The sequence below is a fragment of the Oryzias latipes genome, chromosome 14 (genome assembly GCF_053564925.1).
Source record: "Oryzias latipes strain Hd-rR chromosome 14, Olatipes_Hd-rR_3.1".
Taxonomy (NCBI): Eukaryota; Metazoa; Chordata; class Actinopteri; order Beloniformes; family Adrianichthyidae; genus Oryzias; species Oryzias latipes.
In genome coordinates, this window is record NC_136250.1 from 25,868,393 (window position 1) to 25,895,484 (window position 27,092).

At 42.6% G+C, this 27,092-nt stretch overlaps 1 protein-coding gene and 1 long non-coding RNA gene across 10 annotated transcripts in view; one reads left to right on the forward strand and one right to left on the reverse strand.

Annotated features, from left to right (window-relative positions):
• The window catches only part of LOC110016416 (uncharacterized), a 40,761-nt gene extending 30,219 nt beyond the window's left edge, over positions 1-10,542 (forward strand). The window contains exon 3 of the long non-coding RNA XR_013647420.1: positions 10,385-10,542. This is a non-coding gene — a long non-coding RNA (uncharacterized LOC110016416). The remainder of the gene's footprint in view (positions 1-10,384) is intronic.
• Positions 570-15,803, reverse strand: fgfr4 (fibroblast growth factor receptor 4). Of its 9 annotated transcripts, none has more exons than XM_078930660.1 (24): positions 15,182-15,803; positions 13,305-13,502; positions 11,734-11,912; positions 11,501-11,651; positions 11,381-11,428; positions 11,113-11,303; positions 10,873-11,020; positions 10,239-10,298; positions 9,875-10,144; positions 9,397-9,486; positions 9,150-9,316; positions 8,949-9,072; positions 8,106-8,296; positions 7,885-8,023; positions 7,436-7,626; positions 7,209-7,354; positions 6,816-6,937; positions 6,635-6,745; positions 6,304-6,494; positions 5,368-5,490; positions 4,630-4,700; positions 4,407-4,544; positions 3,130-3,235; positions 570-2,783 (listed from the first exon to the last, which is right to left on the reverse strand). In XM_078930660.1, the coding sequence occupies exons 2-24, from the start codon at positions 13,390-13,392 to the stop codon at positions 2,607-2,609; spliced, it is 3,222 nt and encodes a 1,073-aa protein (XP_078786786.1). In that variant the 5' UTR covers positions 13,393-13,502; positions 15,182-15,803; the 3' UTR covers positions 570-2,606. The 9 variants fall into 9 exon arrangements, with proteins under 9 accessions (XP_078786786.1, XP_020564770.1, XP_020564771.1 ...); XM_020709111.2 differs by having other exon boundaries at positions 7,436-7,629; XM_020709112.2 differs by having other exon boundaries at positions 11,113-11,306; positions 15,182-15,801.
• Positions 15,804-27,092: the final 11,289 nt, after the last annotated feature.

Consider the following 27,092-nt stretch of genomic DNA (forward strand, 5'->3'; position numbering starts at 1 on the left):
GTTTTTTGCCCAGTCTAAAAGCGTGCTTCATAGGTTAATTGGTGATTCTAAATGGTCCTTTAGGCGTGAATGTGAGCATGTATAGTTGTGGCCTGGTGACCTGTCCAGGGTGGACCTCGCCTTCGCCCAAAAGTAGCTGGGATAGGCTCCAGCCTCTTTGTGATTCTGAAAGAGGGATTAAGCAAGTTTGGAAAATGGATGAGTATGATCTAAACTGGAATGGATCGATTTAAAAGATCATTTGTGTAGTTAATGCTTCTTGGCTCTTGTGCAGCAAGGTTGTGAACAGTCGGTTGGTTGTGAACCGTCGCTTTATAAATAAACAGGGTAAAGTTTGTGTTAACAGCTGCTCTTTCTGAAAGTTCTGCCCTAAAAACATTTTAAAAATAGTTTACAGTAGAGCACCACTGTGCAGATGAGAGAGGTCCTGCACCGCAATGACCACAGGCAACTGCCAGCAAGAACATCTGAATATAGAAAACCTAACTGTGCAGCACGGGGGGGTGTATGTGTGTTATTTTTAACAGGAGACACTGAAAGACTGTGACTAAATGAGAGTGTAGCAGAAGCAGAGACACACAGCTCATTTATTTTAAATTATACTTTCTTTCATATAAAAACAAAACAATAAACAAATAAATTAGATATTTCTAAGACGGCTCTCTTGAGGGACGTTTTACAAAGTGATCATTTAGAGTTTATCGGAGGGGGGGGGTGACTTGATAAAAAAAAAAACACTTTATGGATGCAAATTTCAAAGTAAGACTGAGACAACAAGATGATTAACATGCAAGAAATGCAAACATGTGAGGAAAGTAGATCAGAAATACTTCACTGGCAAAAAAACCAACCACTTTTGAAATGAAAACCTTCACTTTTCTCTGCAGGAGACAAAGGTTTGATCTCTTTGTTGGTGCTGCCCAGTTCAGTCTTCAATGCTCATATTTGTTTGGACTCGGATGGCGTTTCCATCCATGGGGGGGAATCAACTACAGCTGGTCCTGATAGCGATGGCAGCTCAGTCAATCTGAATTAAGATTTGGAATTTAAAAAGCTCCTGGGATAAAGAAGAAGGCTTATTACCATAATAAGAGCCTCTTCATTTGCACACAAGTCCAAGCTTGCCCCACAACACCACCCCCCCAGCACTCTCTCTGGTCCACAGTCACACCCATTAAGACTGCAAAGCCTTCATTGTCCAGTTAGACCGTGGACCTGAGGACCCCTCGCCACCAGATTGAGCTGGGTGAAGGGTTACAGCCAGACAATGAGGAGTCCCTACCCCTCCTCCTTTATTTGAAATCAATCACACAGGCTTCCACATTCACAGCCCCCCCCCACCCCCCCCCCCCCCCCACCCCACACACACACACACACACACTCACTCACTCTGTCTCTCTCTGTTTTATTCTTGTCAAAGTGGTTTGGAGTGAGATTCCTGATGTTGGATTCTACTGGATGTTGGAGGATGACCACCTGACCACTGTGTTCGTTCGAACCCCAAAACCGTGGTTTTCCTCCAACAACAATAGCTGGCTTCCTCATTTCATTCATCTGTTTGGACATCTGCCTGCTGAAAAATAGCAAATGGAAGTTGTTGTTTTTTTTACAGGAGTTTAATGGCTTTCTACAACTCAGAGGAGTTATTTTTCCTTTTTTTTTGTTGAAGCCAATTATTCCCATCATCTGTTGTTGGTTTGCAATGTTGGTTTGCAATCTGAGGCAGATTTCTGCAGGCTAATAGATACAAGTGAGGAGTTTTGGAAGGAAGGATGAACAGGAAGCTAGCCTGACCGCTGCCGCCGCTGCTGCTGCTGGTTTGGCACTTTTGGGATTAGATTCCTCCTCTCCTCCTGCCTCCAGTACCTTAATTTTTTGCGTCATTCGGAATAACTTATAACACGCAAACGCCTTCCTTTTATTATTATGTACATATAATTATTTTAATAATCTAATATATTCACAGGAAATCGTCAGTTCAGGCACTTTGTTGCCAACACAGCAACTTAGCATGAGAGATCCTGAGATTTAAGACAGTTTTCTTCTTAAATAAGCAACACAAAAGTAAAATAATCTTATATAGAGAGATTTATATTCAACAATCAGCTTCTTACCTTTTACATAGCAAAATAAATCTTTCTTTCTGTACAAAAAATGTCTTTACGACCGAGGTTTCAAACCCTGGCTTTGGGTCATGTTTGCTGAGGAGGGGTGTGGGGTTGTCCATTGTCTTCCTCTGAAGAGGAGCTGGTGAGATTCAGGGGTGTCTTCTGCCTATTTTTTTGAGGTTCCTGTTCTTGGGCACAGCGCTGACGGTCTGTTTTTGTCCTCCTTTCTTCTGCTGGCTTCCTGCAGTTCTTCTCCACCTCTTGATGAAGCCGATGGCCTCAGTGCTCCATGTGCATGTGTGTAAGTATGAGTCTGTGTGCATAAATGCCTGCTTATATCTAAGGGCTTTAACTGGTGCCGTAATGGAGGTCCTGTTAAAAATAAAAATCTTTAACTTAATCTTTATAAATGCAGCAGCAGACCTTTAGTTTGGCATCCAATAGACGTGGCACTGTACAAGAGAAGCACTGGGCCACTCCAGTGTTGGGTTTGAGTTCCTATCGGAGAGCCGTCTTTGTGTCTATCCGGGAGTGCACGTCCTGGTAGCTCAGGAGGCAGGGATCAGTGGACAAGGCATCGTGGGTAAAAACGGAGTCGTTGTCAGATGAGCAGGAGCTGGACGTGTCCTCACAGGAAGGGGAGTACTGCTCGAAAGGCGTGGACAGGTCCAAGTACTGAAAGAAATCAGAGAAAAATGAGAAAAACGCTAATCCACATCGGTGAAATTGTCCATGCAAATGTATAGAATTTACAACCAATACTTTTTTTTTTGCTATCATGTTCACATAAACAAGCATTTCATGGTCTAGTGTCATTTGAAATGAATGTATGCAGTTAAACGAAACAATAACCAATCACTCAGATGAACCCCTAAGACATCTGCTGATGATTATATCGTAAATATCTGATGCTTGGTTTTTTTGTTTTATTGTTTGATGAACCCGGGAACTGGCTCTGTGGTGTCAGTGTGCATCTGGACCACAGATCGTCAGAAAGCATCTGTGTGCGTGGGAGGCCCACCTCGTCAGAAATGGAGAGCAGAGCCTTGTCCAGCTCCTCCACCAGCTTCTTGAACGTCGGTCTCTGGTTTGGAATGGCGTGCCAGCACTCGGTCATCAGCATATATCTGCAAAGGATCACATGTCACAAAAAATATTTCATCAATCTGTACAGACAAAGAACACTTTTATGCATACTTTCTGTTTCTTTCAGTGCATTTTCTACACTTTAAAAACACTTTCTTTTCCCTGTTTTATCACTCAATTATTCCGTGAACCTAATGCCACTTAAACACAAATGTATTTTTTGTTTTGGTAGACCATTTGCTCTTCCTCTTAATCTTCGTTTAGGTATAATTTGTTTAGGAATCAGACGTGTTCAGCAGCTGTTGCACTTGGACTATTTATTCATTAAACATGTTGCTGTTTGGCTAACACTGTTACCAAAAATGGCATCTGATAGAAATATAGATTAGAAAAATATATAAGCGAAAAAGTCAGCATTAATTAAAAATTAAATAAATATACAGGCCTGTAAAAATACAAAGCTTAGCTATTAGCATGTTACATTAGCTCCACCTACAACAAAAAAAGTAGATCACGTTTAAAGACGGGCAAAATTAACCTAAAACTAAGCTTTTACTCTTTGCATTACGAAGTGATTATATGATCCATACTTGACGGAGTGTTTCAGAAAACTGAGGGACATGGGGAAAATATTTAGTAGTTTAAAATTTTGTATGTATGCGTTTGGGTTAAATTGTTATATTGGAAAAATCCAGGGGAATGTATTCTTCTCACCAGATTTATAGCATTTTACTGCAGAAATACCATCCATCTTCTAAACACGTTTTGTCCCTTTCGGGGTCACGGGGCTGCCAGAGCCTATCCTAACCACTTGTTGGTAAAGCCAGGGTACACCCTGGACAGGTTGCCAGTCTGATGCAGGGCTACATTCACACACCATACACATTCACACACATTCACACACCATACACACCCGCATTCACACCTAGGGACAATTTAGAGTGACCAATGAAGCGTATTTTTGGACGGTGGGAGGAAGCCGGAACCGGGACCTTCTTGCTGTGAGGCAAAAGCGCTAACCACTGCGTGGTCAGAACTACCATTTTAGTCAAATTTGAAGGCAGTTTTTACAGTCCTCTGCATCAGTTACTGAAATCCAACTCTTTGTCAAACTTCCACCTCAACTTTTTGCCTTAAAAGGAGAAACAACACTAAGCTGTTTACTGTTTATTAAAATTTGATGCAATTGAGAAGAGAAAAGCTTCTGCTTACAGTTCATGTGTGCAGTTGGAAGGTTTGTCCATGCGGTGTCCCTCCTTTAGCAGTTTGAAGAGCTCCTCGACGGGGATGCCGGGGTACGGCGAACCCCCCAACGTGAAAATCTCCCACATAAGGACACCAAACGACCACCTGACAGACAAAGGGACAGAAAAGAATTTAGTGCTTCAGTAAAATATTTTAAAAAGCACAAATAAAAAGGATCCCATGAACTTACACATCACTTTGGTGTGTGTAGACTCTGTCAAACAGAGCTTCTGGTGCCATCCATTTCACTGGCAGACGCCCCTACAGAGAGAGACCATGAGATGTTGAGCATTGACAGCTTCACAGCACTCCACGTCTTTTTAACACTTGACTGTAACTCTCCAAATTCTTTCATTTCTGCATCATGATCCTCTCCCTCCCTCCTCATCTGCTGGTTTCCAATTAACTTCCATTAAGCCTGCTGCCAGTCAGAGGAAAACATCAGACATCTATCATGAGACGTTTCCAACTAAAAAGGAATTGGGCAAATGTGGTTTTAGGCAACTAAAACATCGATCTGACAATATGTGCTATCCTAGGCACTTTTCCATTGGGAGTTGGGTCATCTAGACCCACTAGACAGTGCTCTGAACCTTTTTTCTTCAATGATTTGTGATCTTCACTGGTGTCCATGGATTACATGAAATCTTTCCACCTTTATCCACCTTTGTCATGGTAGGGAGAACACGTCAATGTAAGGGTGGGCTCATCTAAGATAGCACAAGGGTTACATGAAGGTGGTTTATCCGAAAAGACTTGAAATGACCATCTGATACTGATTCAGTTCAAAACCAAAGGATGTCCAGCTAAGTGTGCCGTGTTTGTGTCTGACCCTCACAGAAAGCTCTCCAGAAACCGTCTGTTTTTTTTTACTAGAAATTCAAAGGACTGAATTCCTGAAAATGCGATTACACAAGCAGTCACTCACATTGGTGGTTTTCTTGTAGTAGTCAATCTGGTGGACTCCTCTGGCCAGGCCAAAGTCTGCAATCTTCATCACGTTGTCCTCCGTCACCAGAACGTTCCTGGCTGCCAGGTCCCTGTGGATGCACTGCAGAAGGAGACACGAAAAACAAACATAGGTTTCAAACATTTCAACATCAGAATTATGAAAACCTCTTCAGAAGCCAGACAAGTCTGTGATTTAAAGAGAGCAAGTGGGGGGGGAAAAGCCCGGAGAGTCTTAAATCTATATAGAAAAATCCACAAAAATATAAATGTCTTTTTATAGAAATCTCTGAGTTTTAAGAACAAACAACACATTGGGAAGGGGAAAAAAGAAAGCTTGCCTACACTGAATGCATGTCATTAAGTTTATTTTGGTTTTCATTCGAAATAGATGTGGGATTTGTGGGAACGTGCAAAATGAACCATTCTTGGTTTGTGGGTCCCCCCATAATGGAGGGTTACTTTCAGGCTCCGGCATTCTGAGGAGGCAGGAGAGCCAGAAACCTGATGCCAGACGATGTCTCTGCTGCCTGTTTGCTAACAGATTTATGGCAGCGCTTAAAAGGACAAAGCCCTGCGAGCGAAAGGACGGACAGATGGATGGAGAAGAGTAAACAGGATTTAAGCTGCAGCGACTCGCTGCTCTGGAATGCCTGTCTCAGACACCGGCTGGCAGACAAAGACGAGTCTATTAGATGCGCACACAGAGAGCATGCTGGGAAAATGACAGACCTTAAACATGGAGTTGAGGGTGGAGGGGTGAGGCACTGCCTTTGAGATTGACAGAAAAATCAATCTGACCTTTATTCTTCTGGTTTTTATGGTTTTGGTGACAACAAACACTTCTTCTCTAACCCTGGAGCATACACTTAGAAAAGAGATTTATAACAACCTCGGCTCTTTTAAGTGAACATACCCTTTTGGAGGCCAGGTACTCCATTCCTCGGGCCACCTGGTAGGCACAGGACAGCAGGTCTTTGAAGGTGAGCTGTTCCTCTGGCACTTTGGTCACATCAAAGGTGTAATCCATGCCTGGAGGTCGCCTGGCCCGCAGGTACTCCCTCAAACTGCCTTTGGATGCATACTCCACCAGCACATAAAGAGGGCCTGTGGAGGGGGGGGGGGACACACCAGCAGGATGAAGAGTGGGGGCTTCTATTGTTTTCACTGCCTCAAGGTATACATTTTACAAGTGACTTGAAGGCAAAGGAGACGTGCGTCTTAATTTGTGTCAGCCAGACGCTCACCGTCCTGTGTGCAGACTCCCAGCAGGTTTATGATGTTCTTGTGCTTGTCCATCACCTTCATCAGCTCCATTTCAGAGATAAGGTCAGCCAGGTCTTTGTCTGTAGCGTCATCTAAGGAAGCAGCGCTCAGATTAGTAATAGGCTCCTCCTCACACTCGGTAGAAATGAGCACTCTACCTACCTTTGAGCATTTTCACGGCCACCGTGGTGGCCTGCTCCGGGCCGTCCTTGTTGATGCCGTAGGCCTCAGCCCTAACCACCTGACCAAAGCAGCCTTCCCCCAGAGGCTTGCCAAGCGTTAAACTACAGAGTGAAACGGCAAGAAAAGAAAATTAGTACACCCACAAGAAAACTGCACAAATCCATAATTTAGCCTTTTGGTTTCTTGAACTAGGGGGTACACAAAGCTAAAAATGGGCTACAGGCCAGTCTATTTTAAATCTACAGAGCTACAATGGGTTTTGATCTAAGAATTTTCTTTCCAATCAGAGATTTTTTCTCTTTTAGTGAATTTTAAGTTCATACTCAATTCCAACACATCACCTGCCCCATCAGTGATGGTGTAAAGTCTTACTTCTCTCTGGGGAACTCCCACTCTGGATCGTAGGGAAGCTCAAACTCCATGACTCCTGCCAGCATGGGGGAGCAGCTGGACGAGAGGCGAGCCACCCTCATCAGAGAGGCGCTGGACTTCCCTGATGAGTTGGACTCCACCGAGTACTAAAGGGAAATATTTTTGTGAGCATGAATGGAGTTTCTGGCTGCAAAAGCTTTTTCTAAGACCTCTTCAAAAAGTCGTACCTGTCTACGAAGAGGGAATTTGGAGAGCTTCTGAACTGGAAGGGCATCAAACGGCTCTCGTCTGGGCTGGACCTGCATCCGGCACAGCACCACAATGATGACCGCCATGATTAAGGCCAGGAATCCACAGGCGTAAATGACGATGTCCGTGTATTTGGTTTCCATGGTTTCCATGGAGTCAGCTGCTTCTTCTTCTGCATGGACACAGTCAATGAGTCAAAACTGTTTGTCCATGTGTCTCATGTAACAAATAGACCTCCTTTAAATTTTCTTGTCTACAGATAAAGACTTTTTTTCCTGCAATCTTTAATTTCTAACCAACTCGCCAGGTAACCGTAGCAGATTTTGGGTCGTACATTAAAGGAAAGAGAAAATATAACTGCTGGTAAAGAAAATCTGTGAAAGTAAAAGACCTGTAAGAGCAAGAACTTTTATTGGTTCTGGTTTACCTGACAGCACAGTAAGCCAGGCAGACTGGTGGGCGTAGCCAATTGAATTTCCAGCCAGACAGGTGTACTCTCCTGCATCCTCCATGGTAACTTTTGACAGGTAGAGCACCTCCACGTCGGACATGTTCAGACTGCCTGTCTGCTCGACACAGAGAAAAGGAGCTCATGAACATGTGTAATTTTAAAGCCAGAACTGTGGACGTTGGGGCCAACATTCCCACCTTGAGGACGTTTACGTAGGGAACCCCATCAGGGGCGAAGCGACTGCCGTTAATTTCAATGTGCTTCAGCCACTGAATGTGAGGCTGGGCATCGCTGTAGACCTTACAGCGGAATTGAACGTCACTTCCTATCACTGCTGTGGTATTGGCTGGTAGACCCGCCTGCAGAATGGGCCTGTGGGGGGAGCGCTCTGGATCAGGAGGGGAAAAAGGAAAAGGTTGAGTAAATGGAGCTCAGTATTTTTTGAGTAAAATATACAAATCTCGAGACACGATGGACAGTGGAATCAAACTTGTGTTTAAGTGAAGAACAAAAACATGCCGACATGTCAGCTTTTGCCATCTGGCAAACACAATTTGTAAACATGAGTCTTAAAGTAGCCAGCAATGGTCCCAGTGTCTATGTGTTTATGTTGTTGCAGAAGAATGGGAAATGCCATTTTGGGACAGCAACTGGGTCCATTAGCCGGCGCGGCTGTGTTTCTGGTCTCTTTGATCTGTGCTCACAATCACTCTCTGATCTCGTTAGCTGTCTCGTTAGTCCTCTCCCTCCCGTCACTGGGCACGGAAACTGACCCTTCGGTGGACAGCCAGCAAACAAATGAACAAACGAACCGCAAAACTCCTCAATTTCTTGTCACAGATCAGGTAGAAAACGGGAGTGGACACTTGACTGTCTAAGTCCTGATTTTAGGGCAATTGCCAGGGGTCCTTGTCACTTTTTGTCCTTCCTTTCCTGTTGGCCCATCCCAAAAAGTGGTCACTTCCAACAATCGCTGTTCCAAAATCAAATCCTGAAAGCTCCTGTTTAACTAAAACTCTAAAGAGTGCTTTGTGTCTCACCCAGAACATCCAGGACATAGTTATGGGAGATGGAACCGTATTCGTTTTCCACCACACAGGTGTAGTTTCCTCTGTCCGAGGGCACGACGCTCTCCATCACCAAGCTCCAGTGCTGGTGCCGCAGCTAACCAAAAAAGACCCAACAGAATAAGCATGGAAACAAAAAAGCATTGCTAGACCTCAGCAGGTGAACCTCCTGACCTTGATCCCCCCGATCCGATGCTCTCCTCTGAATTCCCGTCCGTTTTTCAGCCAGCGAATAGTTGGGATTGGGGTGCCCATGGCCGGGCAGCGAAACCTCACTGTGTTGCCTGCAGGGACGGCGTACAGCTTCTTCTCCATACGCTGGGTGTGAGTCCAGAAGGGACCTGTGCACAGCAACACCAGCGATTAATACCTAGGTCATAATGTGTAGGGGAGATGTTAGATTTGGTTTGAAACTGCAAACCTCTAGAAAGGTACACTTGGTCATTTTCACTCTCAGCAGATGAATCTCCCAATCCATTGTCCTCATCATCATCTCCAGACCCTAAATAGTCTAAAAAAAATGAGTATAGACAAAAATCAAATATGAGACAGCTTCATGGGTCAAAATTAAGTTGTATTCTGGATATAACAGAAATGTCACATTCTGGAAGCTATTGGAAAATACAGGATTTATTGGAAATGAATGAGATTTCATTTAGAAAATTTAACTAACAAATTTAACTTTGCAACTTCTTATTAGTGCTCATTTGTCTCTTTCACTATAGCTGCTTTAATCCAGTGAGATGCTAGCCAAAGTGCTAAACCTGGTATCTGATAAATCAAGATCAAATGTGAAGTTATTCTCCAGGAAGTTCTTTCATTCTGTAACCTAAAACAATAAATGAAGTCCAGTGAAGGGGCAGGTCAAACACGGGGGATTTTCTTTTTAACGTCCTTGCCTGCAACAGTGATGGTGAAGTTCCTCACAGGGTGTTTGGTTCCTCTAAGCGTGCAAACATAAACTCCTGAATCCTCGTAGGTCACGTCTGTGATCTCCACCATGGCGCCTCGCATCTTGATGCGTGTCGTGGCCAGGAGCCGGACACCCTCCTTGTACCAGGTCACAGCAGCGCTGCGCCGTGTGCTCACATCGCAGCGCAGCTTCAAAACATCACCTGGCTCCAAGACAAGATGCTCTGTGGTGTCCTCACTGAGGTCCTCCAGGACATCTGGAGGAACCAGACGAGAGTTTTTTGGGCGTTCATGGTCTCTTTTCTCTAATATTTTTAGTGTTATTGTCATACGCTCAAACATGCCGCTCACCTAAATCAGCCTCTCTTTCAACTTCGACCTCCTGAACCCATGTGCGTCTTGTTTCAGGATCTAAGGACACAGGGACAATGAAATCCCCATAGAGACCAAAAATCCTGATGAACTGACCCCCTCTTTTTTTTTTTTTTCAAATTTAGTTCCTCTGAGAACAAAGTCCCTCCCCTCCCCAGTCGCTCCAGAAAAGAGGAGGAGAAAAGAAAAACACAGAAGAAGAGAGGCAAAAGCTAATGAACATGTTGCAGTGTGACAGTGGAAGAAGAGGAAACTGAAGAGGCGGTGAAGGTTCACTGGAGATGTAAGTGAGCGAAGAGAACAGGGGAGGAGAGTGTTTTTTCAGCCCACACAGACGGTCACCAGCAGCAAAAATCCCAGCTAATGCATTTGAAAAAATGAAAAAATGAATTGTTTGTGCGGAGAGACCCTCAATAACTCATTTTTTCTCTGTTTCTACTTGTAGAAGAGGGCTCTTGGATCAATTTAGATCTAAGGTCATTGAAGTTGATTCATTTTCTACAGAATTTGTGATTTAAACTGAAAAATAAACTTTTATAAGATGAAGAATTCCTACAGTGAAAAACTAACCTGCTAAAGAAAAATGATGCCACATGAATAGAAGGGATTTTACCTGGAATGACAGTGAGCCAGGCGGTTTGGAAGACAAAGCCCGCTGAATTTTCGGCCCAGCAGGTGTACGCTCCCGCATCATCCGGGCTGACGTTTGACAATGACAACACCTCCATTTCTACCCCGTGATTAGAGTCGGAGCTGCTCGTCTGTGCAACACAAGGCAAGAGAAGAGAACCTCAATTAAATCAAAGTCTAGAAGATGTGTTTTAAGATTCTTTCTGGAGCTTCAGGTACTGACTTTAAGGATCTTGACGTGGGGACGACCCTCGGGGGAGAAGCGACTGCCGTTTATTTCCACGTGCTTCAGCCACTGCATTTTAGCGCCAGAGTCACCGTGGACCTTACACAGAAACTGAGCATCACTCCCTACCACTGCTGTGGCGTTTTCAGGCAGACCGGCCTGCAGGGAGGGTCTTCGAGGGGGGAGTTCTGCTTCCAGAATAAGTGAAAATTTTATGAAGCATTTGTGCTTCTATGTGAGGACATTTACTGAAATTGGAAGGTACCTGGAAGGACATCTGCTGAGTTCAATTCTAAACCTTGGGAAGTGCTTCCTGTTGGACGGAGAAATAATTTAGATTTAGAAAATAAAGAATTTATAATTTCAAATGATCAAAATGACTCACCAGGCAGGACCTGCAGCCACGCCGACTGCATGGCCTGGAGAGTCTCCCCGGCATGGCTGCTCTCAGCCACGCAGATGTATTCGCCTGCATCTTCCAGCGTGACATTGGACAAGTGAAGAGTTTTGGTTTTGGAGGAGCTGCTCTGCAGGGGCTGCATGAGGAAAACATTAAGTCAGCGACAGAAAAGTTGTAAATCTGCTTTTTTTTTTTGTGGTGTGAAGACCTGATCTCACCGTCAGAGCTTTGATCTGAGGCTGGCTTGCTCCTGTGCTGCTGGATTCAGACTTCAGCCATTGCACCTTGGTGAATGCTGGCTTGTGGACTTTGCACAGCAGTCTTGCCTGACCACCCAACTCCACTGTGGTGTTCCTGGGGTAACCTGGCACAATTAGAGGCCTAGACTCCTGAAAATCTACAAAAAGGGAGGATTCCATGTTGAGGATGTCACGTGTGCACCAAGATTTGATCCTAAATTGGTTCCTTTAACCATTAAAACAAGTGGACAGTGAGTCTCAAATCGCCCAACAGAACAAGACAAAAGCTGCTCAGACACATTGAGGAGGTTTCAGTTTACCCCTGAGAGGTCCGGTAACAAACCCTCCATGTTCCTGAATGCTCACTGACATTTAATGCCACCAGGATCTGGTGATAGAGTGCCCTGATAACCCAGCTGTTCTGTGGTGTCACCGGTGCCGTTCATTCTCTGGGTCACTTTCTGCGGCCGACCTGCCGGCGTGCTCTCCGGCCGGAGAGCGCGCTCGCTGCTCAATCACTCAGAACGAGCAATTTTCCGGGGCAATTTTCTGTCTGATTGCTTCCTGCGAGCTCTGAGTGAAAAGGCAATCTGTTCCTGCATGGCAGTGAAGTGCTGCCTTCTTCTCTAATCACCCAGAGTGCATGCAGGTAATGCTTTCAGGAACAAATACACTCTTGCAAACCATCTAAGTGGAAAAATCAGGCATGGTTCCTCCTCACAGCGAGGAAAACAAACTGAAAGACACAGGCTGCTTTGAATCCGCGCACATTCTGAACAAAATATGGAGCCGCTAGTCTGTGTTTCGAAAGGCCCGCGTTGATCAACTCTCAGAAACGCTGCCCTGCAGTTGAACTTGCCACAGAGTGTGAATTGTCACCTAGAGGCGAGGGGGCAAACACAACACAAAACACAACACAAACAAACAGCTCGGCTGCTGAAACCCGACCGGTCAGACAGCCGACCCGTTTGCTGGCACTGGAGCCCCGAGCCGGGACAAAGATGTTCTTCATGTCCCCGAATGAGGCACAGACAACAAATGTGCCCACTCTATCAGATCAGTTGTTCTGCCAGGAAGCTACACAATCCTACAGAAGCGCCCTGACCTGTTCCAGACCGACTCTTCGGAGGAGAAAATTAAGCTTATCGGTGAGGAGGAGGTCAGCCTGCAGCTGTGCTTCACCACAGGAGTTGCAGGTGCGTCCCACAGGAAGGGGATGGAGAAGCAGCGGACTGGTTTCCAACTTGAGTGGCTGCTGGTAAAACACCAGTGGAAGGGCCCTGCCACCCCCTCTCTGTCCCACAGCTGGCATGCAGCCAGTCAGATTTACATTTCTGAGCCTTGGGGCCTCGGAAGGATCCGGTGGCGCAAAAAACAGTTTCTAATTTCGTTTCTCCTTGACCACTGCCTTCACCTGGACTTCTTTTTCAAATACCATCTTTCCCAGAAAGAAAACAATCACAGACACAAAATCTTTCAGTTTAACCAAATGGACACACTCAAACCCAAAAGGTCTACCTGCGATACATTATTAAAATGATCAAACTAACCTTTATTTCTTGTCTCTGCAACCGTTCTGGCTGCAGCTCCTCCCACCAGACAGACCAGCAGCATCCAGAAAGAACAGACCTTCTCCATCTTCAGGAAGCAACGAAGTATCGATTAAAAAGACAGAGCTGGAGCGGCCTCACAAGCCAGTGTCTGGCATCGGCAACCTCAGGAACCCCTTAATCTCTGAAACCTGGATCCTGCAAATGCAAAGGAGGCAGAGGATTGATCTGCTGATCAGAGACTTTCTGAGCTGAGAGGAAAACTCTTCTGCTCACTTTTTCAGCAGATGGCAAAAACACAAACAAATTGCTGCAGACAGAGCCGCCTTTGACTGTGAGCAGCTGTATCCTCAGCCAGATGTCCCGCTTACTGTCTCACTCCTCTGCCTTACATTGTCCAGGCTCTCCTGTTGTTAATGGGAGGGGGGGGGGGTCTGTTACTGCCTGTTGTCAATGGATGGAGCTCGCTCTGTCCAGGGATAATGGGCCCTTACTAGGAAAACACTTGAAACGTGCCAGGAAGCTGCAGAATCCAGAAGAGCGGTGAGCTCTGAGGAGCGGACACTCATCTGTCTGTTTGCTATTTTAGGGTAAAAGTTTTAAAAAAATCCAAAAACTGTTAAAGTTATTTGCCTTAACTGGCACTTTTATTATTCTATTTAGTTAAGAATGTCATTTTTTGATCAACTTCTCCTTGAAAACTATCTTAAAATGGGTTTTGTCACAAATTTGGGTCACACAAAAGAAATAATTAAATGTTTTACTGCCATAGAAGACCATTAAAGTGCGATCGTTTCAAAATTTCATTTTATTTTAGAAAGTAGTTTTGCAGGAAATACGTGACCCGATTATTTCCCATTGGAGTGGAGCTGACTGTGTGAAAGAAAAGTCACCTTCAAGGTGAAGCTGCTGCTGCTGCTGCAGACTGTAAACCCTGACGAGCCGTTAGAGACCTGAAGGGACGTGACAGTGATTTTTCTGTTCCACGCTGCGCCAACTGAGCACAGGCGCCAGACGCTGGTGCGCGCTCCAGGCACCCAGGCGACGCACACACATCCAGCACGCGCACTCACGCACGCAGCCTGCTCGTTTAAAGAAAAGACTTGCTGAATGAATCGTATTTGTCCTCCATTAAGGACAGGAAACATTTTCCTCCATGTGTCCTGCTGCTGCTGCTGCTGCTGATATTTGCGCTTTCAGCTGCGCAGCTAAATCATATAAATCGTTGTTTTCACCTTTAAACCCAAATAAAAAATTTTTTATCTCCATAATAACACATTTCCTCAAAACGCGATAAACTCGAAAGCTGTCAGGAGTGACTGGACTCAGTTTCTGTTGGTCTTCTTGCGCGTGCGCGCTGCTTTCAAGCACTTCTAACACATAAATCAGATTATTAGTTTGGTTTAAAACAGATTAGAAGTGAAATTTAACCAAAAGTTTTAAATAAGGCAAACTTTCAGTGCTTCTTAAATCAAACAGCCCACAACAACCTCTCAAAATCAGAGACATGGATTTCTGATTTTACGCAGAGCCAAAGTTCAAACTCCGCTTTGTGACAGTACGGCCTGTTTTTTTCCCTGACAAATGCTTCCCCATTGGAGCTTCATGGTTGTCCCTTTTTGCCTCAGTGAAAGGCAAAACACACATTTTTGCCGTGAAGCTCCTGTTTTGAGATGACCAGACTTGATTTCGTTGAGTACAATTAAAAAAGGCAACAAACAACGAAGAGACGGGGCTTTTTACGGCCAACCATGAAGATATCCGCAGTTTGCATTAACCTGCTGAACTTAAAGTAACTTTTTTGATACGCTAATCCTCTGTGCAGCCTGAAACTAATGAATGAAAGAGCTGCTTCATGACTGTTCTCACCCGCCTACCTTTCCTCCTGGTCAATCCTCCTGAAGATGACTGGCACCGCGAGAGAAAATCACTCCTCTTCCCGGTCAAAACGAGGGAATATTGAAATCCTCATTTTTAAAACCGGGATGTCATTCTCTTCCAAAACGTCAGGGTCTGATTTGTATCCGGTTGAAGTTAAAAGTCGGTGTTACAAATCCATCCAAAGCAGCTCCTGCGACGTGATCGGCAGCTGCGGGGAAAGAGGTGAGATCCTCGGGGCAAAGTCCTTCGCCTACAGCGCTAATTCCACGGATTACAACAGGGTTCTGAACCCAGAAGATGTCAGAAATCAGCGTCTAGAGTTAAAAAATAAAAATGTTTAAAGGATCCAATGAGTCCACATAGAGCGCCTTTCTTGAATGCTTCTTATCGTGCGTCTTTACGCAGAGACTTTACAGCCTCTCTACTGCAGGATACTGTATTTTAATTTTGCAGTATCTCTCCACTGGAAACTGAGAAGTGAAGCCCAATCTCCTCAGTCCGTTTCCCTTTAGCTGCGCTGAGAGCAGCGAACCGTCCTCCGCGCACCAGACCCGACACAGGCGCTCTGACTGCAGCTCTCCGGATGGCAGTCACAACAACAATGGTCTGAGAGCCGCTGAGGGGGGAGCAGCAGAGGGAGGAGAAAAAGACGGGAGGGCTAAACCCCCGTCACCCCCCATGTACAAAAACACCCCCTTCCCTCCACAGAGCCGGCACACACAGGACCCTCTGGCTCTCCCTTCTCTCCACGAGCGCGCACAGATCAGCTGCTGCCCAAAAACCAAAAACAACAGAAAAAAAACGTTTCCCATTTAGGAAAAACTTTCCCAAAACCTCCCAAAGCCTTATTGTCTTATTTCTGGTTAACTTCGCGCTCAGTGACACCCTGTAATAACACAACTCGCGCCCCTGAACGACTTCACCATGAAGTCGCGCATTTTATTGCGCGTTAATGGCTCAGAGGATGCATTCAATTAAGCCGCTTTTGTGAGCCCGCGTGTGGAATCGCCTCCATGTTTTAATTGCATCAATGAAAGAACGTGATTGAATAATCCCATTAGCTGCAGAATGGAATCAAGATAAATCCTGTGTTTTATCAGCTTAACGCGCTGAGCCTTGTTGTCTACCCTCATTCAGATGGAAGCTTTGTTTCACTTCAACTCCTCGGATATTAAACTATACATTTAACAGAAAAATGAATCCAAGCTGCTCCGACGTGACATTCTGAACTCTTTGAGCAACAAGAGGAAAAATGCACAGAATCGCTCCTCCTTGCCTTAAACTGTCCACTCCTTCCCCCGTTTAAACATCCTTCATCAATAAAAGCAGGAAAACATCAACAGGAGTTGTATCCTTCAGAGTAATTATCAGATTAACTCTAATCCCCCAAATGAGGAGTAGATTTAATACTTTTGGTACAACCCACGATGTCTGTGGGCAGTAACAAGTTATTCATGTACACAGTTACATTTAATCAGGTAACGTCTTCTCAAACTTGTAATGGTAGGAGTTCCTTTCTGGCGCTTGTGCTTATATTTATGATTAAAAAGCACAACGTGTTGTGTTCCTCAACCTGTATTACGACTACAACAAACTGCATGTCTGCAAAGCAGCACTGATGAGTGTGTTTGGGGATAAAATCGACACAAATTTAGGACTTGAATATATATATATATATATATATATATATATATATATATATATATATATATATATATATATATATAGAGGGGGTGCTTGGTGTTCTGTTCTTTATAAAGAAACGTATGGATTAATTATTGGATGTCCACATCCACTGATAGGATTTAAAAAAGTTGGTTTATCATGCATTTATGTATCTTTTTACACATATTTCTGAGCTTTCCTATTTCTTATTTTTTACATTATATGCAAATTTACTTATTTATATGTTTTTTGGTTTAAGATAAATTACTCAAAACATATACTCTTAACTATCTGAGGTACTGCTAATCTTACTAGAGTAAAAGTTTTGGATTATACAACTGCATCTTTGTGTCCCATTTTAAAAGGGAATCTGTTTTGAAAGAACTGCTATATTTTTCTGCATCTTTAGACACTTTAAAGCAACATATTATACAACATAAATGTAAAAAATAAACACATTTTATCCCATTTCATCCTCAGTTGCATTCGAATCATGTCATTCACTAGAAATTTTAGTCGTTCACTAAGAATTTTCTTTAAAGAATTGTTTTGCCTCTGCAGGACATGTTTTTTTTTTTTGTTTTTTTTTTGCAAAAGTCCTGGCCCTCGTTTAGTTTTACCTGCCTAAGATCAATGAAGCACTTGGCCTCACATGGAAATGTCTGAGTTTCTAAACGCCTGCTAAACTCAAAACCAAACAGATCCTGAAACGGTAAAAAGAAGCCGCTCGCTCCGCTTGTGTTTTTATTTGCGGGTCAAACTCCCGGAGTATGAGTGTGCTGGGCAGACATTTATGTGCTGAAATGAACTCCAGATTTGACCTTTGACACCTCGCAGTGCCGCTCCGGTTCAGACGGAGTCTTACAGCGAAAGTCAAAGTACACAAATATGCGAGTTCTAGTGGAAGTCATAAAGCAGATAAGAGCCGTGCTAATGCCAGCCGGCGCTGTGCAGACGACCGCTGCGCCTGTTACGCCCTACCCCTGTGTTTGTGTGTGGGGCTTGAAGTCACTTTACAGCTTCCCGCTTTTCCCTCATTTCTGAGGATTTAAAGACGGTGCTCAAATATTTGAGACACAGACTTTGTCAGTGCGCGTGCTGAATGTGTAAATCGTCAGGTTCTGAGAAACTTCCGCTCATATTTTATTCTCTGAAGTGAAGGGGCACAGCCTGTGCGTCAGTGTGTTTACTGACTGCACAACAGATTCAAGTTGATTTCCAAGTTTGTCTTGAATAGGGTTCAGGCTGTCAGCAATAGACTCCCGTGTGTTGGGAGGGGACGGCAGTCTCTTAACGCCATTGAACCTTGTTGTTGTGCAAATGAAACACAGGTAGGATTGCAGGGGCCTAAATTGCTTCACATTCACACATCACTCACAAGATCCCTGTAATTAAGGCCCACGACACACCCTCAGCCTGAGTGTTTGTAAATAGACCATGATGGGGGGGGGGGGCTTTATTAGTTGAGGATCCAAAGATGTGCCAAGAACTAAATGACTGGACTGTTCCACTTTGATATAGCAGCCCGCGGTCAGCTGTAAAAACTCGATTCAGTTTATTTATTATTGAGAAAACGTAGTTCAAGGAGCTATTCTAAAAAATACCAATACAGGGAAAAAAAGCGAAGGAAAAACAGGTTAAACTAGGATATATGTCATGAGTTTCTCGTGAACTTCTGCCGCTCTGCAGAAAGTCTGTCCTAAAAAACAACAGTTGTTTTTGATTTTGTCTAAAAGTGGAATACGTATAATTAACAGAAGCTTTAACATTAGTTCAGGAAAAGGCTTAGAGTGGGACTTCATTGAGTTTGAGCAGAAACTCGTTTTCTTTTTAGCTTTAATCATCCAACTAGTATTATTAAAAGTAAAACTAGAAAAATCTGATTAGTACTATTGCAATTAAAAAGTAAAAACACTCAAAGAAAAAAGATAGTTATGGTGCAATTTGGTTTTTAAACACATTAACATCCCTTTCATACCCACTTGTAGAAAGAACACATTTGGTTAAAAATGTTTATTAAAAACAGTTAACACAGGTATCAAATGTTGCTAAAATAATTGTACTTTATATTCGAAAACCTCTCTTGTCCTGTATGAAATCATGATTGTTTTAAAGCGTATTTTCTTCAAGCGTCTGCAGAACCAGGCCACAGATACTTTCTATGCCGGATTTTCAACAATCAAGACATTAAGAATAATGTGACTTTTATTTTTTCTGACACAAAGAAGCAGTTAAAGTTTCTTTCTATTTCTTGCAACTTCTTTAGCTTTAAAGATTTTTCTGTACCAGTTAAGGCTCTGTTAACAACTTCAGTTTGCACAGAAACCAAAACGAGAAGAAATCACGAGAGTTTTGATGTTTATCCAATAGTTAGAACTCTGATTTACTCAATTTTTAGCCGTAGTCTCTGCTAGTCTTTTAGCAACAAAATAATCTAAATTAATCTAATTTCCAAGAGAATTTAGGCTCCAAGAGTATTTCTGCCTCTTGAAACTTGAAATATAAGGTTTTTCATCATTAATCCTGGCATTCTCTTTTTTAAATCCTAGTTTACGTCATTATTTAAAGGCTTAGTCAGGATAAAAGAACTTTTTCAAACTTTGTAAAGTGGACCCCCCCCCCCCCCCCCCCCCCCCCCCCCCGGCTCCTTTACCAAAACCCGCCTCTCGCTTTTATCTGATGACATCAGAGTCAGAGCAGATCCCGGTGCCCTCAGGTCCAGATAGCATTGATAGCCTCCTGCATACTGATGGAAATGGGGAATACCAGGGCCGGTTGGTGCCTGACAGCTGATAGCAGATTGGGATGGGGGTGTTGGGGGGTGTTGGGGAGTATAATTATCACTCAGTTGTGGTGAGGTGGTGTGTGTGTGCAGAGGGAAAGTGAGGTGGAATAAAGGTCAGGAAGAATGTGTGAGGTGTGGTCAGTCGCTCATTTGCCTGATTCCCAGCAGGGATGCAACATAGACACATCAGCCTCCATTCATATTTAGATTTCTGTCTGTTTTAAAAGAGGCTCCTGTTCAGGCAAACAAGGGTGCACCATCCCTTTGTTGTGCACCAGGAGCTCCTATGATGATTTAGAAAAAAACATTTGCAGGGAAATGAATGTGATAAATGATTGCACTGTTAGTTTTAATGCAGCAGTGCTCCCTCCTCCTTTATTTTTTAATAATTAACTAAGCTCTGACAAGGGAAAGATGGACATTTATTCAATTTGGACACGTAAATATCCTCAAAGGCTTTCTGAAAGAGTTCACATAACTTTTAGATTCCTTTGTCAGAGGACAATATCACAAAGTCAGTGAAATTACTCATTTAAATGAAGAACTCTGTACAAGAAAATGCAAGAAAACACTGAATCCCGATGAAATTTCAGTTGTTTATTCACTTTTTGATCCATACATGTAGTCATATTCCTCCTGTCAAATGTCCATTCATTTTTCATTTCACAGTATGTCAATAATAATGTTCATAAAACCAAAAACAAATGTCAGAGCTCAGGTCTGCTGTCCAGATTTCCGTTCAGTCCCACTCTGGTTACCTCCTGAACTCCCATTGTTGTGTGTTTACGTTAATCATTACCTGCGATGTTCGCAGCACAATGGGATGATCTGGGAGCAGAGTCTTTGTGATGCAGGGAGTGCTGCTGCCAAAACACAGCAAGCTGGGAAAAAAAACAGGCAGAGGAGGAGGAGGAAGAGGCGTGGATGGGCAATCGAGGAGGAGGAGGAGCATCAAACCTGGTTGCAATCTGCGGAAAAGGCTAATATACTTCACAACCTTCGTCTGGTTTAGTTTACTTTCAAAAACGTTATTCTCAGAAATGAATTTCAGTGGATCAAACCAAGAAACTGTAGTTCTAAGCGCTTGTCCCTTGGGGCGATAATGCCAGATCGAGAAAAGCATAAAGAAAAACAACAGCCGGTTCCACCGATCCTTCCACCGATCCGAAGTGTCTGTAACTCACAACACCACGTTTACCCTATCTCAATTTTGCGTTGTGTGCTGTCATTTTTTCTGCAAACAAGGCCTAAGCTTCAGTTTCCAAACTTTATGCAAAATTTAGTCGCACTTGAGGTGGCAGTTCCTTAAAAGCCCACTAGAGGAAGGCTGCAGATGCCAGCAGTTTGTCATCGACTCCCATGGAAGTCAGATTTTATGTGAAAAAATAAACGTATTTGCGGTGTAATTTAAAAGCCCTTTTTTTATGCTTAGTAAAGTAAGTAAAGTCAATTTTTTTTGTAAATCTTACAAAAAAGCGATTCAAATAGTTCTTGGTGTGGAGAATGGGTCGCATACGAAAGCACCGTTTTTAAAGTAAAGTTTATTGAAATTATTGGAACCAGTGAAACTTAAACTTAAACCTTTGAGAAAGAAAAACTGTAAATTAATGTATCTGCAATACAAGGTGTTGTAAAAAAGGGTGGGAACATACAAGATATTTCTTCTGCCCCCTTCTTTTCAAGCACATTGATTTGTCGTATTTGTTTAATTTTAACTCTTGCGTTTATTTTCATTTTGTGTTTGAAATAAATAAAAAAAAGCGAATACAGCAAATTTCTCAGATCAAATCACAAAGTGCTTCACGATGGAAAAAGGGAGCATGGAAACAAACAGAATACAGTAACAAGAAGTTAGAACAGTTATCACATAAACAGGACAAAAACAGTTTGAAATCAACAAAAAAGCTCTTCTAAATGAAAAAGTCTCGACATCTTATATAAGAGAGTTTATCTGTGGTAATGATAAAGCGAGGAAAATTCCAAGCAAAGGGCCAACCGCTTGGACTGCAATTGATTTTATGGCAAGTTTCAAGGAAAGTTACAAGTTTTCGGTTTGTGGACTTCAGAGGTTATTGCTTATTGCTTCATCTTTTATGAATGAGAACTGTGAGGATGAAGAACTATGAGGATCCATCCATCCATCCATCCATCTTTTGAACGTACCTTATCCCTTTTGGGTTTATGGGGTTGCTGGAGCCTATTCCAGCCACTGTTCGCTGAAGCCCACTTTGGACGGTTCTCCAATCAGTGTGTTTCAGGGCACACCAGGTCCATCAGACTTCCTTTAAGTTGTTCATAATAACCTACGATAGACGGTCATGTCAGTGTGAACGCGCCCTAAAACACCTGTGACCATTCAAGCACATACCATGCAACAAACTTTAATTATAAAATGGGGCTAAACTCTACAACTGGGAGTTAAAACTTTACATGAGGCTACAATGTTAAAACAAAATTCTCGTATCAATATTTAAGATGTTTCGTATTGTTAGTTTAATTTGTTTAATGATGTGAAATGTGCAAAGCAGAAAGACAAGTGTATTAATGTAAAGAAAATTGAGCTCAAAATTGCATTTCTGAGGATTTCTTTATTCAAATTGTTGTGAATCAGCAGCAGACAAGCACATATGTAATGCAGAAAGGAGGAAAGGAGCGCTTTTGCAACGTAGAAAATACAGTGGAAGGGCTGCTGTATGTTCTTAGCAACGGCGAGGGGAAGGGGGAGCGGCCCCCACCCTCAACTCAGAGGTTAAGTTGTAATGAACTACTGCCATTCTACAGAAACTATGTCCTAGAAAATGACACCGGCTTTAGGATTTTAGCTAAAAGCAGAAAGAATGGAAACACTGGAGCTAAAATTACAGTATTCAAGGATTAAATGAGTAACTTGTAAGAAAAAAAACAACATATTAAAGATGAATTTGTTTGATGCAGAAAAGGGTTTTGCAGCAGCCCACTAATACCTACTGTAGCTGTTTACATGAAGACGAATATCAATAACAGCCTCTGTTTTTCCTCGCCTCCTCTCCCTTTCTTCTTTGATTTCTTAATCACATGGGGGGTGGGCCGGCACTCCAGTCCAGCCCTCGTCTCACACAGAAGGCTGAACCCTGCCTGAACCCTGCAGCTTTAATTAATCTCGCTGACTTTGTTAATTATTTGTTTGGTCGCCTGTGAATGCATCGGAGCACATCCCTGCTTTGACGCGGGCGGGACGAATGCCACGGCTGAAACAACCAGGCTGGCACTGATGACCTGGAGCAGATGCACTCCACTCCTGCTGTTTTTTTGTTTTTTCTTTCTCCAATATTTTCATTAGTAAAGATTTCTCACATCTTGTGGCTTGTTTTATGGGAAGTAGCTCTGAAGTTAACACAGAATTGAAGTGACCCCGTAAATTGCTGCTTGGGCCACTCGCATCCAGTAAACAGGCAGATCGACAGCATGTGAGTCAAACGATGGTAACTAACTTACAGACTGTGTGTGGTCTGACTTTTTGAAAGAAAATGCTCATTGTTTGTACTGTGATGGGATACTGTAATCCTGCTAGCACCAATATTTTAGCACAAAGGTTGAAAATACAGAAATACATGAAATAATCTCTAAATCAAACTGTTTCCTTCCAGAAATGAGCATTCTGAGGTACAAATCCCTGTTGGAACAACAAAACAAGCTGCCACTAAACCCCAAAAGGCTTGCTGTAGTGTTCAGTCCTTCTGCGTTACGGCACACGTTTTACCTGAGTTTTACCCTTAAAGTCAAAACGGGTTTATTCTCCACGCCTGATGAGAGACAGGCGTCGCAGATCAGGTTTTTCACCAAACTGAACTCCCAGCTTCTTGGTCTGGTCTGTTTCAAGCTGTCATAGAAGTGTTATCTAACGCTTTTCTTTTATAATTGAAACATCGACAGAAACGTCTCTTGTTGGTTCTGCCGCTAGCGTTCAAACACTAGAATAAAGCGAATAAAACAACAGTTTTTTAAACGAACGGTAGCATTTCATTGAAAACAGTTTTATTAACTCTGAAACTTTTCCATTTGGAAAAAAAGCATTTGAAGCTTTGAGGCTTCAGTTAAATAAAAGCTGGGACATCTAGCGTCAATCTGAATCCAGAGCAAGTCGGACAAACTGACACTGATTAAATTATAATTATAAGTGTTTTTGATCATTTTTATCTATAGACTCACTCTGATTTTGATCTATTGCAAAAATGTTTCCATTGGTCTTTTAACTCTGATTGTGCTGTTTTTGTTTTTTTTAAAGCGTCGTTTTCTAGGACATCGTTTCTGCAGAGCTCCAAGCATTGATTAGAAATTCTCCTCCAAGTTTAGGGCATGACTGTTGGCGTGGAACGACCCCGCCCCCCCTACCCCTCCCTGTTACTGAGAGCTCTGAGCCAGGTTACAAATAAGCTCTTTTACATGCTGCATTTTTGTGTCTTCTCCTGATTCACAATGATTTAAATAACGACCTACCCAGAAATGCAATTTTTGAGGCTAAATTTTCTTAATATATGTTTTCTATCATCAGAAAAATGCCACAAGCACATTTTTAAAGCACCAAAAGCACAATATTTATCGGTGTGAAACTTGAAAACTTGCAATAAAAGTCAAAACTAGAGGTTCTTTCATTACTGCAGCCTTAAAAATGGGTTTATTTGGTGTCTAATTGGTTTGTTCCAAGCAATTAAAATGACAATGTTTGAGTCAACAGAAATAGTTTAATCCAAAAATGCAGAACTAGATAGATACTGTCAACATAATTCAGACTAATTGTCAAAAAAAAGGTTGCAGGGCGGATGTTTTTTTAACTGGATGTTTCTTTTTATTGGGGATAATGCTGTAATCTGTTTACACAAAAACACTGGATCTGCTAACTTTATGTAATTTCAGCAACAAACCCACTGCAGAACTTTTCCACACATTCCTGATGGCTTTAAGCCCTGATCCCAGGATTCTCTGACCCGCATGTTTTAGATGCTTCCCTGCTCCATCTCATCTGGATCAAATGAACCGGTCGGCTTGTGCTAATCTCTGCAGAGGTCTGAAAATGACCAGTTCATTTGAATCAGGTGTTCTAGAGCGAAGAACCTCCTCAAACAAGCAGGTCAGGGATCTTCAGGAGCAGGTTCTTTGAGCTTGTTTTGGGGTGTGGAGCTCACAGCTCTGTGGTGCAGGTTTTGTCTGGAGTCTGCACACAATTTATTGTGTCTTTATGCATTAAGACGCAAATGGAAAGTGAAAAGGTTTCATACAGAAACAAGGAAACCGCTTTTGGCATCAGAAGATTAGATTAAGAAATGGAAGTTTACAAAGCACCATGAGACATAATTGATGCAGATGTGTGTTGTTCCAGAGCAACAACTCAAAGACACTGACAGGGCCCGGATGTTCGTGCAGGCATGTGTTTGGTTAACTGCAGCACTGCGGCTTGAGAGGACGCAGACTCCCAGCTGCTGTATTCAGGAGGAAATCCGGTAACATGTTGCATATGGGAGGTATTCTTCATGATTACAGTTCAATAAACAGAAGGGGAAAGACTGGAAACGGATCTGTGAGCTAACTCTTCCTCTTGACCTCACTTAGCCAGGAATCATCCATTTTCTCCTCTTTAATCCTTTTTTTTTTCCGGCTGAAGATTTTTTTTCTCACTCTTTTTGGACCTCAATGGAGCCTCTTGGTGAATAGAAGCCGTGGATGGAGGAGGACTCGGTTTTTGTGGATGAGGCTTGCTGCTCCTCTGCGATGAAGACATCAAATGTGTCACAGTAGCTTTTTCTAATTGAACCCCCTCCCCACATTAAAGCCACATTCTTCATCCCTCCAATGAAAGACAGAGTCTCTATTTAAGCCTTTTAGCCTCATTAAACGTTTGTCTCTGTCTGCGTATTTGTCTGCATTTCTCCTCAATAGAGAAGTCAAAGAAAGCGTCACTTAGATATTAACCAAAAACACATCGTTTGATGAAAAGTTAAGAACGAATCTGTGACGCTTATTTTAAGACGCCCAACAGTTCACCCTCAGCCTGGGTAAGATTTCATTTCTGATTCTAACAAACGTTAAGACCTAAAATGTTTATACTCAAAAAGATTTTGAAACAAAAGACTGAAGAAACACAACTTGTTCAAAAGCTGAAAAAAGCTTTAGCAAATGAAGTACAACAAAAACTCATCAGCATATGTAATTTAGGGTAACACTTTATAATAAGAGGCCCTTTATTAACATTAGTTAATGAATAATTAGCATTATTTCACTATTTAATAACATGTTAACTTGTTTGTGCATTACTAAGTATATTATCCCACCAACAGACCCTACAAAACAATCAAAAACCTGCATAAATGCTCCAAAATGTCCTTTTTTTGTTAGAGAGCAAATTGATGCCAATGAAAAGATGAAAGAGCTCTCAGGCTTATCATCACTTAAAGCTGAATTTGTGTGATTATCCGTTTTACATTTTTGGATGAAGGACTCCGTTGGTGTGAAATTTCAGTTCACCGTGTGTGGAGTGACCTTCTCATGAGTCATTTTTACTGTACCTCCTCATTTCCCAGGATTCTTCCTACAAACAGATTCTGCTCACGATCAAACCTGACAGCCGCTGATTCCTGCAGAACTTAACTCACGGCAGAGTTTAAACGTATTTCTGTGATACACTGACGGCCGCAGAACGGAAGATTTTTCCTGGATTTCCAGGTTTCCTGTTTCTATAAGTGAGTATACAGGAAGTTTCCCACTTTAACTGCAATGTTATGGTGTAGGCCTAAAGTCAAAATCAAAAGTTTGTTTTTGAGTGAAACATGGAACACAAGTCTTTTCCGCACAATTTATTCTAGGATCTTTTCAAATGTTTACACCAGTTTACATGTAAAAATAATCCCTAATGTAGTTTCCCTTCTTTTCATCTGTCAGTCAAAGGTTACTTCTCTGTGACCTTTCTTTTTAATGGTTAATTTCAAGTCATTGTGAGTTCTTGGTCAACTGTAACTCAACAATATAGTTTTTTAGCTGTGTCAAGTTGTTCATTTTGTTTTTGTTGTACTGAAACAGGGAAACCAAACAGTTTTTAAATGTGTGTTTACCCCTTTAATCGTCCTTGGTTAATGTTTTTTGTTTTTCTCTTGAGCGTCAAACTGAAAAATAATTGATTTTAGGCATTTTAGCCAAAATCTCACAGCTCTCCTGCATTTTTTTTTCCCTCTTCCCTCCTCTACCTCTTAACATCTGTAGATTTAATAATAATCTCATAATCTCATGGATCAGTCAACCTGCCCCCTTCACCCTAACCCTCCTCTTCTCGTTAGATCTGGGCCTCTGTCAGAAAGCCGGGATTCGGGCCCTCATTGTTTGGCCCCTGATTAATAGCTTCTCACTCCCGAGGATCAGACCTTTTACACCAAGAGAAGGAGCTGGGGCAGAGAGAGGATCTTTCTTTCCTTTTTTGTCTTGGGGGGGTC

What these genes read in the sequence shown, in the direction of transcription:
- fgfr4 (XM_020709110.2), bottom strand. Translation starts at nt 13,392, where the DNA reads ATGGAGAAGGTCTGTTCTTTCTGGATGCTGCTGGTCTGTCTGGTGGGA. An exon ending in TGCAGAGACAAGAAATAAAG is followed by an intron (nt 11,913 to 13,304) that starts GTTAGTTTGATC and finishes CCCTTTTTGTAG; the next exon opens with ATTTTCAGGAGTCTAGGCCT. An exon ending in ACTACAAGAAAACCACCAAT is followed by an intron (nt 4,701 to 5,367) that starts GTGAGTGACTGC and finishes CTCTCTCTGTAG; the next exon opens with GGGCGTCTGCCAGTGAAATG.